Source organism: Salarias fasciatus, chromosome 11 (genome assembly GCF_902148845.1).
Source record: "Salarias fasciatus chromosome 11, fSalaFa1.1, whole genome shotgun sequence".
Lineage (NCBI taxonomy): Eukaryota > Metazoa > Chordata > Actinopteri > Blenniiformes > Blenniidae > Salarias > Salarias fasciatus.
The window spans coordinates 1,463,658-1,483,937 of record NC_043755.1 but is presented as its reverse complement, the minus strand read 5'-3'; the positions used below and the strand labels follow the sequence as shown (position 1 = coordinate 1,483,937).

The following is a 20,280-nucleotide window of genomic DNA, read 5'->3' as shown; positions in this document are numbered from 1 at the left end:
GTCCCACTAGCTAATTCCTCCTGGGAAGAGTAATGATTATCACTTTAATCCCCCTTGTTTGTCATAGGTGGTGTCTGCCATCCTTCAGCTTGGCTCTTAGGTGACATTATGAGCTGCAGAGCTCTCGCGTCAGGAAGGTAACCTTAAAGCAGACCACCCAGCGGTCTTTAACACTGTGACTTGGATTATATGATAATTATACATAGGACTTTATGAATAAATTCAGTTCAAGGAGCCAAATGCTGGTGCATACTCCAATTAGAGCCTAATATCTAAGCACGAGTCTCATTTAAACAATGCCCCACAGAGACGCCAGACTTATTCCGTTGGGTTGTTTAAATTTTGACCTTCATTGAAGCAATGACCAAGTTGTTTGTGAAGTGCATGCTCGGTTGCATCTGACAACATGAGTGAGAGGCAGAGCTCTCAGATCAAGGCTGAACCAGTCACCTCACGTCAAATATGAAGGGCAAGATTGGCCATTACAGAGGATGCATACAAACAACCAAACACAGGAGTGTATTTGCATGAGTTTACATAAATGAATACTCAACAGTCATATACAATGGTTGCTGGAGCCGTTTCACATTGTATTCTTCTGAGATATATAGAAAAGCACCACATTTAAAAACAATGATATATTGAAAATATAATTAATAAATGAAATTGTTGCTTAAATATTCAAATATTGAGGTTTTGTTATTGCCTGAATACCAAGATTTAAAAACACAATATATGAACTCAAAGACTAGAAAATCTTTTTTTCTGAATCTCTGCAGTCTGCAACTGTGGGAGTTGTCTTTATAGCAATTTCGCAAACATTTGACCATGTAAAATTAATAGCACATCAACTCTGAATGAACCCTAAAGTAGACATCTTTCATTGACCTGCTGGATAAAGACGTTCACTTGTCCTTGCACAGGTAATAGTGTATGAGAGTCATTTTTCATTTACAAAGCAGCAACCTGAGTGGTCGGTAAGCAAGGATAAACCGTAATACCATGATCCTCAACCCTGCAATACAACCCTCTACAATGAAGGATATTAATTATGTCTGTGCATTTCTGCTCTGAATGGTCAAACGGATGCTAAGAAATGCATATTTGGCATTGTACATATTCACACTACTTACAATTTCATCAAAAAATCATTTCTGAACTTTTCCAGTTTAAAAAAAAAATGCATCTCATCTAAGAGTGTTGTCAAAACAGCTGTTCTTGAAAAATGAATTTAAAGCTGAATATTCTGATCCAGTCATAAAGTGGCAGGATTAAGATGACGCTCATAACAGATCACTCCTGGTAATCACCATGGAAACTCTGTGTTTACATAATAACCTTCAGCAGGGGATGCGTGGCGGAATTTATTTTCCATAAAAGCAACTTGATATTAATGGAAGAAATAGCTTATAACCAACCAAGATTAGACATTGGCCCATGGGTGACAGTGAATGGGGTTCATCCGTCACCCTGAGGGTCGCCCTGCTCACCATAAACTGATGTTTGCACCAGATCGAGAAAGATGCTTGACATGTGTCAATGCAAAGTGTCCACTATTATGATATGGTGAAAATTCAATTAAGACCTGTGTAAAGTCAAGGTCCTTCATGCTCGGCTCAATATTCCGAACAAAGATTCGACTTGAAAAGGCCTCAGTTACAGTAACGATAAGTCTGCGGTGACATTTGATCCTCTTACCCCAGACGAGGCAGAGAAAGGGCAGAGTTGAAGGAGACACAATCCATGCCGACAAGAAGTCCATTTCACCTTCGATACTTGGCCTTCAACAACCTTGGAACAAGCACAAAAACACATGTTGAACATATGCAGACCACACTACAGGGATCTTTCAAGCAGCCACTTTGAAATGAGCATTTATGAATGTTGAAGACAACAAACTGAAATGTTTATGTCCGAATCTACACGTCTAACTTACTAATACACATTTTAACATTTTGCTTCTGTGAAATAAGCACCACTCCATCTCACCATCTCTCATCCACCCACTTACTTAAAAACTATGCTGAAAGGCTTTAATGTTTGTCCAGTACAAATGTTAATGGATTAAAATCATTCCTCTCCTCCTGCATGGAGTTTGTGTTTCAGTCGGGAAATCCACAAACGCTCCTCATGTTTCAGGGTCTCAGTTAGTAAAACTAGTGTTATCCTTCTGATGAGACACAAAGAGTGCGCAATTCCCTCAGCACTATACATGAATTTGTGATTAGTTGTTATGAAGACCTCCGCGACTTCTTACAGCATTTCTCCTGGCTTCTTAACAGGATTTGTTGAGGGAGCTGAGAACAGAAGAAATTGGATTCTGTTTACCTGAATCTGAAAACACTTCTGGGTTCTGCCAGCTGATTTTTCAACACAGACCATTGAATGCATGGAAGGGAGAGATAATATGTGTAATTATACGTGGCTATATGAGGCTCCAAGGACAAGTATTGAAGATGAAAGGTAGTGATGTGCGATACTAATCTCTCTGATCTGATAACACATAAAATCATAGCCAGTACCACTTATAGCTCTCCACTGATGCTTTCTTTGGACAAATTCTAATCTTTGAGGTTGACCTTAAAGTTACATGGTACGCAAAAGCAACTACAGCTTTTTCTTTACTGGAATTAATATAATTTCTAATACTTTAACAATGTTGGTCTGCTGAGTCAGCTAATGATGAAGTTGTCAATGAAATACAGATTCAAACTGAGCAAAATGTCACAGAAAATGCATGCAATGTTAAGTGGATATATTAACTATTATGATCTGAAAACTTTCAAATCTAATACTTGTGTCAGTCATACAATTTCCATATATTTTTTTCTGATAAGACTTTAGGCTCTAATTTGACGGCGCAACTTGGCGATGATCAGCGGCGGAGGCAGCGCATTCCTATTTTCGACAGGCGCAGAAGAGGGTTTCTGACCGGTCTGCTGCACTTGCGCCGAGATGGGCGTGGCGGCGCACCAGGGGGAGGGCTCGACAGAATCAGCTGGCGCAGTGAGAGTTTATTGCGGAAGGTGTGAGCAGGCTGGGGAGGAGGATCTGATGATAATTTGTCTGAGAAAACCTCAGAGGCAGGGTTTCAGCTTGTCAGTGTCATGAAAGATACACAAAATCACTCATGAACCACATACTTGTTTTTATTATCTTCTTTAGCACTAGAACATCCAAGACGATCTGACAGACCATTTGGGTTTTTAGAATTCAAATAAATCTGTTAAAAATAATTCCCCTGTCCTCTAGTTCTTTGACTTTTCCTAAATATGTGTCTTGTATGTTTTTCTGAAGCAAATAAGGTCCTAACAATGACACACATAATATTACAAAGCATTTATACCTCCAAAGGCCAACAGTGGTCTGTGAGACTTATTATTTATTTATTTATGTATTATTATTATTATTATTATTATTATTATTATTATTATTATTATTATTATTATTATTAGACTGATTAAAAAGATGCACTTCACGGGGCTTTTTTTTTTCTTCTGTGATTGATTTGTTTTGGTTCATGCGTGCATCTGAACAGGGGGCTAGCTCTGACAGCAGACAATCAGACAGATGGCCAAAAATATCAAGCAAATCCCAAAAGAAAGATAGTAAAAACAGGCATAAATAAGAGATATAAGGTGGAAGAAGCTTTAGCAATGATACAGGAGGTCAGTGAGGGGGAATCGGATGGCGGAGACGTGTCGGACATCAGCGATCTTGACTGGAGTGAAGAGGAGGAATGTTCTGAATCAGAGTCAGAACAGTCGCGGGCCAAACAGCGAAACAAATATAATGCTGCTGCCCCAAAAATACCCGACCGACCTCCAGCTGCTGTACAGTCCAGCGTAGAACCTGCAGTGGCGCATGAAGCGCTCACGCGTCACCTCCAGGTAGAGAATTACTGTAGGCTGCTGTCAGTTTACAACTAAATAATAATAACATAAAATGGTGTAAAATTATTGTTATTATTATTATTATTATTATTTAAACTAATGTAATAAATCTGAGCACAACAGTGAACACGGTATTGACAGCAGGGGCACTGCAGCGTCTCCAGATGTGCCAGTTACAGATTCAGGTAAAATATTATATCCTCCATTAAAGTACAGCAAACCATGTATTTTTCGTTTCCAAAAATTAATTTTAGAACGAACATATTTTCTGAATAAATACCTTTGTCCTGTTGAGCCTGCAGTCCCAGAATAAAATGAGCAGGGTGAGGACGGGTCGGTGTGGGGGGGGGGTGTCCGTCCTGGTGCGCAACCGGGGAGACTTATTTTACTAATTTTAATATGTTCTTGATTATTATTGACAGTTAATAATACAACTATTTTGTGTGTGTTGGCGTGTGTGTGCGTGTGTATCAGGGAAACGAGTGCCCGGAGTGTGAGTGAGAGGTACGCTGCGCAAATGCGCACTGTAAAAAGTTCAATACATTTCAAAACCTGATTTGAGGCATTAATAAAGCAGATATGAGGTAGAAGTTTTGCTGATCCACTTGATTTAATATTTTGTTTCTTTACCTTAATTTCTAATGCATTAGATTACAGAAAAGCAACCTGTTGGTGTGCTCCTGCGCAAAAACACTGCATATGACAGTCTGGCTGACCATAGCGGCCTTTGGAGGGGGGTAAGAATGCTGGCAACACGTGAAGCAGAGCGGAGGACGGAGCAGATAGCAGATGTCGCCACCATTCTCTCATAAATGATTATCCTTCGTCTGGGATGGCCGGAATGCCATGTGTGTGATAGGAATTACAGGGAATCATTTCAGAGGACATCGATCTGATGACAACTGAACCAGCAGTCCTAAGTAGACTCACCCAGCTCCGCTGTGCAGCTGCGCTGAGTGATTGGCACCTGTAATTCTTTGTGCTTTCCCAAATGTATCTTTAAGAGTTATGATGCACACAAATAAAAACAGATTTTCCCTTTCCCTACAAAGTCTGTATGTAGCCGCTAAATGCAGGGTGTCTGCATTTTTATTTCATTTGTCTGGCTCCCCAAGCTCTACAAGAGATTATTTATTTCAAAATGCAGTCATATACATTGTTGCTTCACTATGGTTTAGTATTGAGGTCAGGAAATAAAATGTATTTCATCATGTTAATGTAGCAGTGTCCTTCTTTGAAAAAAAGGAGAGGTGTTCATTTGATTGGTCAAATTGCGCTCAGCTGGGTTAAACCCACTTTCTCTCCTCTCTCTTGCGCCACCTGCGCCGGTGGGCGGGATGGAGGCGTGACTGCGCCTGCTTCACGAAATTAGGACAATTTTCTGGACACGCCCCGTTGACTTTATCCGTCGACGGCGCACTTTGCGCTCCGCTGACAGCCGGCGGATTCGGCGTAGTCTACCAAGTTAGGGCCCTTTCTGTCAAGTCTGAGGAAGGACGGTGCAAGGAGGAGGAGCCAATAAGCCAGGCAATTCCAAATTAAGGTCTGTCAAGAAACCAAAGTTCAAAAATGACCAAAGAACAAAAAGCAATGAAAAGAGGAGTCCACCACAGACTCAGGCGCTAAATCCAAAAACGCTCTGCACAGACGCAGCAGCACAGCATGAAACACAGACATGTGACAGACAGGGATTGAGCACACATCACAGGCAAGGCGTGGACACCAGACAAGGCGTTCTGACAAACAGAACACAGACAGTCGGCTCCTGACGAACCCAGAGCACCAGGCGACTGCAGTCACACAGTCAGGCACAGGTGAACCAGATCAGGGAACAGCGATCAGCATGAGGAGAGGGAGACAGAGCCTGAAGCGAGGGATGCGGTTAGAAACAACACAAACACACAGGACAGCAACATGAACCTTGACACAACGTGTCTGATTAAGGTGCTTAAAGAAGGAACACAAGGTTTTAAAAACATCATCCGGTTTTGCTGTCGATTTTACCTGGATAAATTCATCCATCTGCTATACTGCTTAATCCAATTCAGGGTGAATATCGATGAAAGCAGAATACATCTATAGGTGTCAAACATGAAGCCCGTGGAAATAGATCCCAGGACCGTGGTAAAAAATTTCAAAGAAAACACTGATTTGAATTAAACAACAACAACAAAAAAAAGAAAACACATAGAAATTTCTTAATAGTAGCAGATGCAACACAATACTAAGACCCAAGCTAAAAAAATCAGTGATGACGCCATGAAAGTTAGCCAGCTAGCATTAGCCTCAAGCTGTGCTATCAGGGGATGAGTTTGTAAAATATGCACAATGCAACAGTTATAGGACGAGTTCTTTGGACATTTCACTGTGTTTTGCACCAGAAGATATCATTAACATTGGTTTTATGTTCAGATTATACACATTTTTGGTTGTAATGTTTGCGTTTTTCCAAAATACAGATGTTTTCATCACATAAACCTCACACCAAAACAAAGAAAAACCTTGAATTTTAAATTGAAAGGTTATTATTATGGCACATTTTTACTGGTCTGACCCATTACAGATAAAATTGGGTTGTACACACTGTCACATTTTCAAATTAATTACTCTAACATGCATATTTTATTGAACTTTGAGATGAAATTAGACTGGATTGGATTTCACCTTTTGCTATGAGGCAAGAGGACCAAGCCCGACGCCACTGTGACTCCTGGATGAAAAAGTACAGAAGTTCGATCCACTTCCGGGATAACTGCAGCTTCTGGTTTTGAATGCTGTGAAGGGAGGATTCTGTTTAGTTTTTAATTACTGCCATAGCTTGGGACATGGGTCTGTGCCCATAGAATCAAATACGGTGGGCACACACTCACTTATTTGACCTGGAAGAAAGCTCAGTGGATTTTAAGACAGTGTGTAATCGCTTCAATTTATCTGCTGCAGGAGTGGAACAAATAATAGTGATTTACTTAATTGAAAACTAAATATTTTCTCATCTGAATAGACAAAATGAATTGGAGGCAACAGCTTTTTGACGCATCTCCCCTCAGTCGATTAGTTGCACTCCAACAGGCTTTGATAAGAATTAACTCACACTCAATTATTTTTTTTTATTTTTTGCTCTCAAAACATTTGTGTATTTCAGAGCTCCCAGTTTACACTTTGAGCACACAAGGGCAATTATTTTTCTCTTCAATGAATAGATATTCAGAGGGTGAAAATGGTCCTCTTCCTTATCTTTGTCTCATGAAAAAAGTAACCACACAGATTATTATACCCTTCCTAACAATGACATTTTTTTTAATTATAAGCAATCCAATATACTGCTTTTTAAAAACTCTTCTCACAGAAAGTACTGCATACTCTTCATTTACTGTACAATTAAAAATGAAAAAAAAAATCCTCCTACCTTTGGGATTTACAGCTCAAACATGGGATGTTTAGTGTGAGGAAGGGAACTGTTTGTCCAACACTGAAAGGTTGCTGCTGGCCTCATGTGTCACCGTTTTTCGTTGGGACTCTTAATGAAAGCAGACACCGCCTGCCTGACCTCCACACATTCCCATTACCTAGTTAAACAACCGCCTTAATTGCTTTAAAAATACGGCCACTCGCAAGAATACTCATTAGGCGATACATGTTTGTTTTCGTTGCGTGGAAAATATGTGACGGTGTAGCATTTGTGAAGAAAATGTTACATGCCATTCAAAATGTAGAATCAGATAAATGCCAGGTTGAATGGCAATTTAATTTGTCTTCCAATAGAAGAGAAAATCCACATATTTTACTACAGCAGCACTCATTGCCATAGGTTTTTTTTTTCCTACCTCGTCCTCCACCGGCTTCTTACAAATGCAAATTAGAAAGGTTGATCTGAAATTTGATTCGCTTTCAAAGACAAGGCTGCCACTCTCCCCGCAAGGACATTAGAGGGAGCTGAACCATTCAGTGTGACCCCGACAGGTAGGTTTTAATGGCATCTTTCATAACATCATCAAACGATTCAATGCAGTCAATCCTAGACCAATTTAATGTGAAACTCCATGAAATCAGTCAATGTGCAGAAAATGAAGTTTCAACCTCTATTCAGCCGTCCAATTCAAACGTGCTTCTATATCTTAATACCAACCTAAATTCTTACCAATCTCACCAGTTGCCTGTGGGCTCAATTACTGAAGAGCATAGAAGCTGCATTGTGAACCATTACTGCTTTAACTCTGAAATGCTGACAAAGAAGGTTTCAAAAAGATGCTGATTAGATTATCAACTGAATCTAATCACATCCAAATCACTGATTGTGCTTTTAAACAGTGCATTGTCGAGGCAGTCTGATTAGGTCTTGGCTGTTGGGAGCAAAGCGCACGCAATCCAGGCACTGGATTGGACTCGAATCAAGTCGTTTCCTTTTTGCATGACGGACTAAATCATATTAGATTTGTAAAAGTTAACGTCCAATGCAAATTTACCTAAAGAAGCACAACTTTGCTGTCTGTCTGCGTGTGTGTTTCAGCCCCTACAGCTCCAAGTGTTGAAGTTTACTGGATTACACCGACTTTGCTCCATACACTCACATTTCCCGCTCTCCCCAGGAAAAAGTTGAGAGACGGGGAGGCAAAACCTCCTTTCAACTTCCACCAACTCAAGCACATCTGCCTGCCTAGGGTGCACAGAGGAAGAGACTGAGGCAGACGCACAGAGAGGGCGTACCTCTCTCAAAAAAAGCCAGGGATCTTTCAGTAGGTGTGTGAATTTGCATGAGAGAAGGGGAGCTGTGCTTACCTGTTGAGTGACGCCAAGGCTCGGGAGCGTCTTTTTGTCTTCCTGATCTACAGATGGCTCTCTGAACACAAGTGAGCCACGGAGATGTTAAAGAATGCCAATGGGACTCCCCCCTTCTCTCACTCCTTAAGTCTGAGAGACGGAGGCAAACAGATAAAGCGAGGGAGAGGAGCATCAGCACAGACTGAAGAACGGAGGGAAGTGAGGAGATGAGAAATCCTGGTGGCGGCGCTTGTAAAGGGGGTCAATTGAGTGTTAAAATAACTGTCAAAAAACAATGTCTGTGTCATGGCAGCACAAAGGATTTAAAGAAATTTCATGTGTTTAAGAGCAGAGTGTGACAGCTGACCACTTGGAAAGTTGTAGGACCTCATTTCAGTGGAACTGAATGAGCCATAAAAGCTTGATAGAGCTGCAGTGAGCCAGTAAGTGGAAGAACAAGCCTGCAGTTTCTTTCAGTTTTGTCTTTCTAGGGAGCACTCATGGATCCCATTATTTAGTGTTACACTGCGCCGGGTTGGAAAGAGCAGAGCAGTACCTCAAAGATCCAGATGCAACATGGATGTCTTCACAGCTGCCAGTTTGTAACATTTATGCTCATACATAATGAATGTAGCAGCCACTATCCACATAACTGTATTTGCTATATTGAATATTTCTGGACTGGTGTACTTCACTGCGGAAATGCAGACAAAGATGGGAAAAAGAAGTCACTTTGAGTGTTCTTTTTATTTTTTTTTCCAATATGTTCCCTCAATGCCATCTCCACCCCCCGGCCAATTCCACCCACCCCGCTCGTCAGTTACACACTTCCAACTGAATGGTGGCTGGAGAATACCAGCATTTGCTCAGTGGAACATACTGAAAGCTCTTCCAGCAAGGCAACTTAAAGGTCATGTTTATTTTCCATGTGCATGTATTTTTAATTTGATCCGCTGATTGTCCAAACTCGCGCCGCGGCTCAGTGTTGACTATACGTAGCAGCTATTTGCTCAATATAAATACAAAAGTGTTTGCTCTGCAGCATCTCTTGTTCCGCTGCCTGTAATAATGATGACCGACTGCAGGTATTGAGCACCGTACTCAGAAACTCCCACACTGATGGCAGTGTGCAATAAAAATATTTTGTGCCTCAAATCCAGTGACTGTAACCGAACGATGCGCATAGCGCACGGTCTTAGTGCATCTGCGGTGTGTGCACTGCGTATCTCTGTAGTGCGAGTGAGTGTGTGTGGCCCAGATGTTAGCAGCTGCGTAGTGTAGTGGAAGCTGGCCCCACAGACAGTCATTAAGCCCAGAAGCTCAGGGCTGGAAGGTTAATTCCCCCGCCTGGAGGGGTATGTAGGTGGGAGGCAGGAGGAAAGAGGAGGCAGGAGAAAAGGAGGGAAGGAGCTGGAGGGTGAGGTGGGGGGGGCAGCGGGGGGAGCAATGGGAGGCGAGGGGGCTGTGAAGCTCAGCACTCAGTTCACACAAACAGCACTGTCAGCAAGAGTGGAGCAGCACCGCTGCCAGACGAGGGGAGGGAAGGGAGAGAGAGAGAGAGAGCGAGCCGGGGCCTGACAGAGAGGCGGCGAGGGAGAGAGGGAGGGGGGGGGGAGATGGACAGACGACCTGGAGATGAATGGCGAGAGAGGAAATGCAGGGAAGAGGAGGGAAATACAGTAAGAGGGTGAAAAGAATTCATGTCAGAAGGTTGGACAGGCAGAGGGGGGAGATGAAGGGGACATGAGCGGCTAAGGTAATGGAGCGAGAGAAACGGATGGAGGAAGGAGGCAGAGAGATACTGTAAAATGGGCTGCGGAGTGATGAATAGAAGAGGAGGGAGGGGCACGGGGGGGGGGGAAGAGGGGAGATGGGCGGAAGGAAGGCTGACATGAAGAGTTGTTTTGAAAACCAACAGGAAGTCTACTGACTCAGACCAGTGCGTCAGGGAAAGCAAGGAGGAAGATTAATCAAAGAAAGCAATAAGCGCTTTGGTGGGGAGCAACACAATATGTGGAAAAGGGAAAGATAGGGTCATGTCCAGGAGATTGATTCAGAAACCAAGGTGTAGGAGTCAGTCAGTGTATGATATTTTTGGTGAGTTTCAGTGTCTGTGCATGCCTTGGGGATGTCTGTATGGAGGTGTATGAAGGATGAAGGAGGCTGTGTGTTTAAAACACTCTGACAGCCGTACGCAAGGAAGAGTGTTACTGGTCAATATCACAAAAATAAGAAAAAGAAGTGTACAATTTTCAGTTGATAGACGACCTCAGACAGATTTTTTTTTAATGTGCAATATGCGATCCACACTCAGAAGATCCTATAACTAGCTCAACGTCTGGAGTTTCTCGGAAACCGTTAATTTGATGAAAAGGCGCCTCTGTAACTCTTCAAAGCTTCTGGGGTTTCTGACAAGGCCTCCAAAATGGTCTCTGTGCATTGAGCTGTGGAGTATGATATTCACACTTGGAGTCCCAGCATTAACTACAGCCATCTGACCCAATGATCTGATTGGAGCCCCAGCTTCTGTTGCCTGCCACAGTACAGCTGCCATATCACTGATGCTTCTGTGTTCTAAATCTGTAGACAAGGTCAACATGTTTTTTTTTCCCCCCCCTGGCCAATCTGGCTCCCAGTTGACCACAGCAGAGGGAGATTTAGCAAGGCAGCCTCAGACTGAGCGCACGCACCGTCAGAAACCAGAAATGACAATTACAGGCATCACTAAAATGACAGGAGCAAACAGAGATAAGGGAACTTACTAAAGTCTGACAACGATAGTTCCTTAATCCCCCATTCAGCGGCTCTTTCTTCAAACTGAAGTCTGAATGGGGACATGAACCTTGTCCCACTGCTGGCGAGTTTCTCAAGGCACCGTGCTTTGGATGGCCTGCAGAGCAGATGATACTGGAGCATGTGGAAGGACATGTAGCGGGGTTAAGACGGATTTGGAAAAACCCAATTAAACACACCAACACACTCTTGGCCATTCCATATCAATCTCTTTCCCTGTGTCCCTATTCATGCTGGCGCCAACGTGAAGTCCAGAGGCGTGTGTGTGTGTGTGTGTGTGTGTGTGTGTGTGTGTGTGTGTGTGTGTGTGTGTGTGTGTGTGTGTGTGTGTGTGTGTGTGTGGGATAGATGGAGAGGCTCGACACAACCAGCTGTGGCGTCCAGATTGAGGAGGGATTATTTCCCAAATCTCCCCCATTTACCTCAGCCCCCATCTAACCATGTTAATTCACAGTATATTGTGAGTTTGATTCCAATGGTATTAACACACACACACACACACACACACACACACACACACACACACACACACTGCCAATCAATCAGAGATGCCATACTGATGATGTTTACCAATGTTTCCAGACCCAGCAAGACATTTCCATTAGATTATCGTTATTGACTAAAAGAAGAAGGCTGTTTTACTGTAATTCGGCGGCAGTAGCTTTAAAATAGATGATAAAATTGAATATCACTCCTCTGCTGCGATAGTTCTCGTGATCACACCTCAGCCAGGGAAGAAAAGAAGAGCTATAAAACCCACCGGGCTTCTTTGGGGAAGTGAAACTCTTCATCTAACAGATTCCTGAGTGAAGTCATAAGGTCAGAGGCTGGACAGGATCGCTGAAACAATATTATTAGGTCACTGAGGGAAGAAGAGCGGGGTCAGATAATAAGACTCACTCCGGCTGAGTGAAAATGCATGGGAGGGAAAGTGCTGACGCCTCCCTTGCTCTGGCTCATCCAATTCCCAGCACTTTACTCCGTGCCACTGATATTCATGCCGAGCTGTCCGTCTACGGCCCACAAACTTTAACATTCACCGTCTCCACTGCCCCATCTATCACCCCCGCTGTGGTGATGGACGAATGGAGAGCAAAAGGAAGAATATGGCAGTGGAAAGGCGTGCGAGTGGAAAAGACATGAGGTGACAATATTGAAATTTGAGGTCAGAAAAGACAATTGTTGTATCCACTCTTGTGTGTCCCATATATTTATTCTGAACCACCTGATCCATGTAAAATGAATATATGCATAAACATATGCAGAAGGAAGTGGATGCACACGCACGCAGGCACGCGCGCAGGAAAACCTACCCTCCTATCACTAGCAATTCAATATAAAGATACACAGAGCCCAGGCAATAACCTGATCCTGGTGAGAGATGTTATAGGCTTTGACAGGCAGGGCTGAGCCACACGGCCCAGGCTGTTCTCCCAGTGTCACTAACAAAACAGAAGGATTATAGGATGAAACGGAGCTAAATCTGGGTGAGCGAAAAACGGGGGCAAAAACATGGCATGGAAAGAAACAATATTGAAAGGATCCAAAGCAAGCCTTTAACAAAAGCTATTAGGCAATAAAAGGCCACTTTAATAACCAAACCCTTGTGTTTTCTTATTTATGTTCTGTTGTTAATAACTTAACACCCACACACTCACACAAATCCTCCCAACTAACGTCACTGTGTTCCTACATTACTGAAAAATGAAACTTTACAATTCAATCAAGCACTTACATCAACCTTGAAGCAAAACTCACCACTGCAGCTTTCGCTACAGTGAAAGTTGCATCTCATGACTCGGCGATTAACAACAATTCACAAGGATTAAAATTCACTTTGCATTATTTGTGATTTTTTTATTTTCAGCCTGACACCCGAGGCAAAGCCAGTGTTCGGACAGGACAGATCTCAATACATTTTGTTCTGCATTTATTGAACTGAAAGCCACAGAGGTTCCACATTACCGCCTGCTATTTCTTTCATTTTGCTTCTTGCTCATGTGAGATAATAATAACTATTATTATTTTGTATGTGTGTGTGTGAAATGTGTGGATGTGTTTGTTGTTGTAAATTAAAACTTCTACTTTGTGCAATGGAAGGTTTGGGCAAAAAGTCAGAAAACAAATTTCAATTCTTTAATGACATATTGGTGAAATACATGAAAAGACACTATCGGGCTGGATTAAGCAGTGGGCAGCAGCAGAGAGGACAGTTTGCCAACTTGCTTAGCTGCAAGCAAAAAAAAAAAAAAAAAATGGTTTCTTCGGGCTCTTCTTCTTTACACTTTGAATTTATATCAGTAAGATGTAATGCAGCCTTTAACAAGCTCTGTAAACCTTACACTGCAAAATATTTAATAAATGGTCCCTCTGCATCCCCGAAGCTGCAAGAGAAATTGGCTGACCACCTGCTTGTCTCATATTTTATCGACTTTCGCCATTACATGAAACTAGCCAACATTTTCTGTTACTATTTTAGCAGATAAGACGGTCCACTACATGCTGACTGTACACTATAGCCGCAGCCCTCTGATTTATGAATTATGCTCACACACTGTGTCGTCAGACTCTCTCAGTGTTATCGGAACAAATCAAGGAATGTTGTGCCGCTTTGTAAAATTTCAAGCTCACCTCGTGCAAAAAGTGCAGAAAAACGACCGGCAGCTTCACAAACATCACATGTCCTCATTCTCTGCGGCTCAAGCTGGTTCTCACACGGATAGAAGTACCGGAGAGATCGGAAATACAATCTCGGGCCCAAATACACCTCTGCCAACATATGGGCTTACGGCTTTGTTCACCATCCTGCTGCCCGTCCCATTTTCACAAAATCCACTTTAATTAACATATCAGAGCTCCAAACGAGGCTAAATCTCTTCTCTGCAAACTGTAATCTGCCCAGTTTGAACTGACCAACCGTAGAGTCTACATGATAAGCTCTGCCAACTGAAACACACAGATAATCCAGTTATACCTGCTTATACAGCAGACAGCTAAAAGCAATGATGGGACAGGCTCTCGCTCTCTGAAGTGCTATAGCTTGTATTTTGATTTAACCCAAGTGTTGTGATTTACTCATATCATGTAGCTCCACCTGATGGGATTCGCTCAGCCATTTTAGCCACATTATCCGGCATGAGGGTCACTTTCTGTTTCAGAACAGTCTAAATATAGTACACGGAGGGCCACTTGCTTGCAAGCCATGTGATTTTGTTTTATTGTTTTGTTTTTTTTTTACTCGGATGTCGAGCACTTGATTTCCCCCCGTACAACCTCCCTCTACGCAGTCACTCCATCCTAATTATGCAACCACAACCCCCTTACCTCCGTCACATTTCATCCCTCATAAAATGGAATTATTTTCCTACATTCTTAACCCGGAAAACGTTCCCCTGCTCTCTTCGCCGCCCTTCTTTCTGTGTTCATGCGGCGGTGTCACGGCGGCGACGGCAGGGTGGCTGCGGTCGCCTCCGACCTGCAGACTCACAGCGCCCGGCGGACCGCCGGAGAAAGTTGAACGGGCCAACAGATGGAGTCTATTGTGTGAGGGAGGGAGGGAGGGAGGGTGCGGGGCGGAGTGTGGCGGCGGAGCGGCAACAGACACAGGGAGCCGTGAGAGCGCGCACGTGAGCGCGGGTCATTCCCGGCGTGTTTGTGCATATGCATGTGAAGTCCGCATTTGTTTTTGTCCGTGTGCGAGTATGTATGGTGGGTGCATGGCTTTTTTTTTTTTTTCCTTCCTTTGTCTCTTTGTGTTTGTGTGGCGGGGAGGTGGTGGGAGGAGCGGTTGCTGGTTTAACACAAGATGTTTGAAATCTGTTGGCCTGACAGCGTGTCACAGGACGGCTTGGTTAATGGAGTCTCCTGGAATGTCCTCTCCTGCAGTTTTAATGAACCTCAAGCCAAAAGGCCTAATGAAGCGTGCTCCGTTTCCCCAAACAGCCCCTTGGCTTGACCTCCCCCGACCTACACCACTCCCCGTGCCACTTGAGGGTGGGTCTCCATGGCGACCGCCCTAAAGAGTCTACTGGGGCAAAGTTGTCAAAGGGACAAAGGATGGAGAAGTTAAAGAAAGGCGAGCAGTTAATGCACGGGGCATCGGCACATGTGCCTGCATAAACCTCAAGGTGTCCGGGTGGGTATTTCTTCAGTTGTCTTTGTCATCGTGACAAAAAGAGCCAGTGAGCAAAATGCTGCAGATTTCTGGCCAAGGAAACAAATTTCTTAACAGCTTCTTCTGCTTTGCCGGCGTCCAAAACCGTTACTTATAATCACACATCCACGAGTGCACGCACATCCATAAAGCAGTCGTTGACGATCCTTTGTTCAAGCCAAGCCTGGAGCCTTGTTACTCAGTAAGTGGAAGAACATAACACAGACAGTGCTCTGTGTGTGTGTGTGTGTGTGTGTGTGTGTGTGTGTGTGTGTTTGCAAACACGCACATGTGTGTTAAGTATGAGTTAAGGACTAATAAAGTGCAGGGCACCTAATTAAACAGTCTTTGTTTATGCTCTATAGCAGTGGTACAAACTCAGCAGGCACAATTCAGGGTGGTATGCCAGGTCACCACGCGCTCATTTAAATAACTACAGACAAATGCAATGAGAGGGAAGGGGGCAATCAACTTCAAAAGAAATTCTTGCTTAATTGCAAAAGTGCGTGAAAACTAGCCTCGACCAAGAGGAAGGAGCTGATTAAAACTGCACTGAGTACTGTTTGCAATCCTATTAAACATTTGGAGCTGATCTCCTTCTGAAAAGGTACATATGCGACGTGGATGGCGTGCTCTTCGTACACGATCGCATCTTCACAGGTTTTCAGCTTGGGAGTGAGGGTTCCTCTTTTTCAGCATTCTAATGGTCTGCAGACAAACACGCTGCATAACTTTTGATTATTGTTTTTGTTGCTGCTGAAGCACAGGCGTGTGAAGTTTTTTTTTTTTTTTTTTGAAAGAATAACAAGAGCAGACATGCGGCGCTGAAGAGACACCATGCCTCCTTTCCATTGCTGAACAATTTAAAGAAAGAGTCTGGATTTTTCTAATTATAATGTGAGTCCTGAGACCTCTCTGCCAGTCGCCGACACCCCGCCCCCCTTTAAGAAAACGGGGAAAAACCTGAATGGGCAATCAGTGCTGTTCAGCCTGAACATTCCTGAATTCAGCACTCTAATGGGTCCATTCATTATAATTCTCATTAAAATAAACACATACATTATGTGATAATAACAAATAACCCAAGCTGCACATATTGTCACGATTGACAGAAATTAAAAATCCCAAAGACCTCCACATTACCTAAATAACCTCTCTCCGTATCTCTACCCTCTTGCACATAAACACAAACACACAATTACATACATACACACATTCCAAAATAAAATTATCAAGCTTATTTAAATGAGCGTGCAGGCTGCATAAACAGTGAGAAACTGTAAGAATGTTTGGTGCCGAGCGTGTCTCTGCATTCCTGATCTCGCAAGGTGGTTGGAGGGGGTGTTTTGGGTGGGTGGTTAGGGCCCATTTACACACACACACACACACACACACACACACACACACGGAGATATATGCATTTTAAAAGACCACACAGGGCAAGAAATATGCACATTTTCACGCACACTGATTCTGTATGCAGGCCATGCATTACACATGTGTAGATTACAGCGGGTAATCTGTGTAACATTCATTTTTGTCAACAGAACGAGCCTCAGTCTGCAGTTGCACGGACTATATGAAGGGAAGATATGGATATTAGGGGAAGTTGGGGGCAGGACAGGAGATTTAGTGTTAGCGGTCGGGTCTGTGTATGTGAGAGAAAAACCAGAGGGGTTCCTGAGTGCTACCAGCTGACATTCCCATGCAAACCAGAAACTAATTGATTAGAGGGTTATGAACATGTGTGTATGGAGATGGTATTGAGTGTGCATGGAAAACACATGCCATATGGGCGAGGGGATTGCACCTCAATTACTGTGAATGGGGTGACTGTGCTTATATATCAGCCCCACCCCTTTGGCACACAAGCAATATAGTTAAGTCTTGTCAGGCGTGGAATATTGCAGGCTCCCAAATAAACATTTTGATGAACTCAAACCTGGAGGCCACAGACCTGGGTGTAAAATGTGAGCCTCAGTGATTTTAGTAAGCCATCTCTATTAAAAATAAAAAAAAGCAAAACATCGCTACTAGACAAAAAGAACATTTTTACAACATCTGGAGGCAAGAGCAAGCAAACAATCTGGAAGTCACAGCAGTCAGCCAAGACATGGCTGAACACAATCGATCCTTTAAAACCACAGAGTGTTGTTTTTCAGTTTACGCTTTTGTACAGATAATATTCTTTTGTTTTTACTTTTAGACAGAGCCAGCTTCAGTTACCCTCCATGTGACCAAATACATCACAAAAGGGCTTCCAATTGACTCTTATTCAAAAGTACTAATATTCTTTCAAATAGCTACTTTACCAATAAATTTTTGAAAACAACATTTAGAGAGACCTGTAATCATGCTCTTCTGGTGACTAAAACGATCGCTCTCTTGCTGATACTAAAACGATTAACAAGGTTTTGATATGTGTCACATTGCTGCTGCTTGATAGGTGTGATTGACAGATTCGTCATTCGCAGCTCTCTCGCCGACTCTTTCTCGTGTGCTGAGTCAAACCTGGCATTTTTTTCACCAGGCACTGACTGGTAATGCGGCTGTGTGGATATGGAGTTACGATAATCTATAGTAGACTGTATGATTAATTCTGATGCTGAAGTTATACAGTGAAATTATACAGTAAGATTTTTTTATAATGAATTTACCAATATGATCCTTGATATAGCCACAGTCGATATTTGAACAATGATTTAACAAAAGTACAAAAACATGAAAATTCATCCTTGTGTAAAATATTCTGAAATGCTGAAAAATCACACCCTTCATCTGAGGCCCAAATTTTTTTGCTTTTGTTGATCTTTGCGATCAAAAATGCAGCAAACGATTTGAATTTGTGTTTCTTTTTTCTCTTAAATTGGGTGAAAGATCTGAAATTCCATCTGCCAGCTTTTCTCATGAGTTGGTAAAATCCCGTTGCTTCTAAACGGCACACAGCTTCTGCTGCCTTTCCCTTTTTAGAGACTCGCTGTCACCATATGGCTCTCATGCTAATGGCACCAGCTTATACTGTCGCACGGGGCAACACCCATGTGCAGTGAAGTGCTCTCCGGTTCATTTCTGGGTCATAATGTGTTACGGCTTTCCCTCATAAAACCTGTAGTAAAAAAATGTTTCAATAACCAGTTCATATTTTCTTTATCACTTGGTAAGGAAACACCTTCTGGTGCGTGGCCAGTTCGGGCCCACGGGCCTTATGTTTAACACCTTTGTTTTGGTAAATTCGCCATCTGGACTTGTGATTCCTACCCTGTTATAACAGTGCAGCTGAAGCAGCCAGCGCCAGTCCACGTCTGGACTGCCTAACGATTCCTACAGGACATAAACTGTAAGCTTTGGTAATCAATAACTGAGTTTTCCTGTATAATAACACTGACCCGTTTGCTTATACGAGCTGCAAATATCTTAAATGCTGAGTGCTTTGTGGGTTTTCAGCAGCATCCTGATCCTCTGCCCTGACGTGAGGTGTGCGCGCAGCGTTTTATTGGAGCGAGGATTGTGCTTTGAGGACTGCTGCTCAACGCTACCAAATTGAACTAATTGCACTGTTGCCTGCCCGATGGATTCCGTCTGGGACTTCAGAGAGAAAAGACCGGAGAGCAGGCGTGTCCAATACTGAATCTGTGTAATTGCTCACACCTGTGCCTGCCCTGTTTGCTCTGGTGGGGATTCGATGGGAAGATACAAAGCGGGGCTGGAAACACGTGGGTGTGGCAGTGAGAGCTTGTTTACCGATTGTCTGTCCTTCCATCTGTCTGTCTGTCTGTCGCCAGAAGGTGGATGAGGGTGGACCACCAGAAAGGGGCTTTGTTTCTCAATTTGGAAATGATATGTAGCCTGTTTCATCACCAGCTCTGATTTGTGACCTCCACCACCGCTTCTTCGTGAGAAAAAGAGAATAAAAACACACAAATGAACTGTTTCGGACCCTGCTTTCTTATGCCTGACACTCCACAACGTCTCAGAGGAGATCTGAGCTCCTGCACACTCTTTTTAATCCATCCAACAAACACATTATCTTCTCAAAACCCTTTTCACTTTTCATTTTCTATGTGGTTAACGCCTTTATCTATTTAACTTATTGTCTGACTGTGTTCGATTTCATCACAACCACCGTTTTACAGAGTGAACAATATAGCAACTCTTCTTTTAGATTTTTTTTTTTGATAGAATATTTGTTATTTGTTTTAAATTACAACCTGATTGTGTTAAAATGTTGCATGAAAAGTAATTTTGGAAAAAAAGCAATGCCTTGCAATAATTTTTATATAGAATATATGTATAGAATATCACAATCCTATGAACAATATAATGTGATGGCAGCAATGCATCCAAAAAAATATGTTTGCAAATGGATCTTCTTACTGGTTTTGTTTGCACATAGTTTCCCATTTCCAAACAGTCTGGTTGACTGGAAAGAGGTCGGAAACATCTTAGAAAGCATTGAATCAAAATCATTGTGTCCAATTTTGACTGCTTTCTGTTGTACATGGTCTTTCATCTCATTCCTGACCGTCTTTTTGGGAATTCTGCACTTTACATCTTTTCTGGAGCGTTTAACTTTTTACATGCATAGCTACTACTGTTTTCAGATTTAACGGAGACGACAGAAAGGGGGGGGGGGCGGGGGTAGATGGAGGTCTGCAAAATGAAATGAGGAGAAGGGACGTCTGC

The 20,280-nt window shown here is 42.8% G+C and overlaps 1 protein-coding gene across 1 annotated transcript in view; it reads right to left on the bottom strand.

Moving 5' to 3' along the window:
• nphs1 (NPHS1 adhesion molecule, nephrin) overlaps nucleotides 1–8,746 on the bottom strand; it is a 44,330-nt gene extending 35,584 nt beyond the window's left edge. Inside the window, exons 1-2 of the mRNA XM_030102278.1 lie at nucleotides 8,670–8,746; nucleotides 1,699–1,791 (exon numbers count right to left, since the gene is read on the bottom strand). Of these exons, the coding sequence (XP_029958138.1) occupies nucleotides 1,699–1,762 (64 nt within the window). The 5' untranslated portion in view covers nucleotides 1,763–1,791; nucleotides 8,670–8,746. The remainder of the gene's footprint in view (nucleotides 1–1,698; nucleotides 1,792–8,669) is intronic.
• Nucleotides 8,747–20,280: the final 11,534 nt, after the last annotated feature.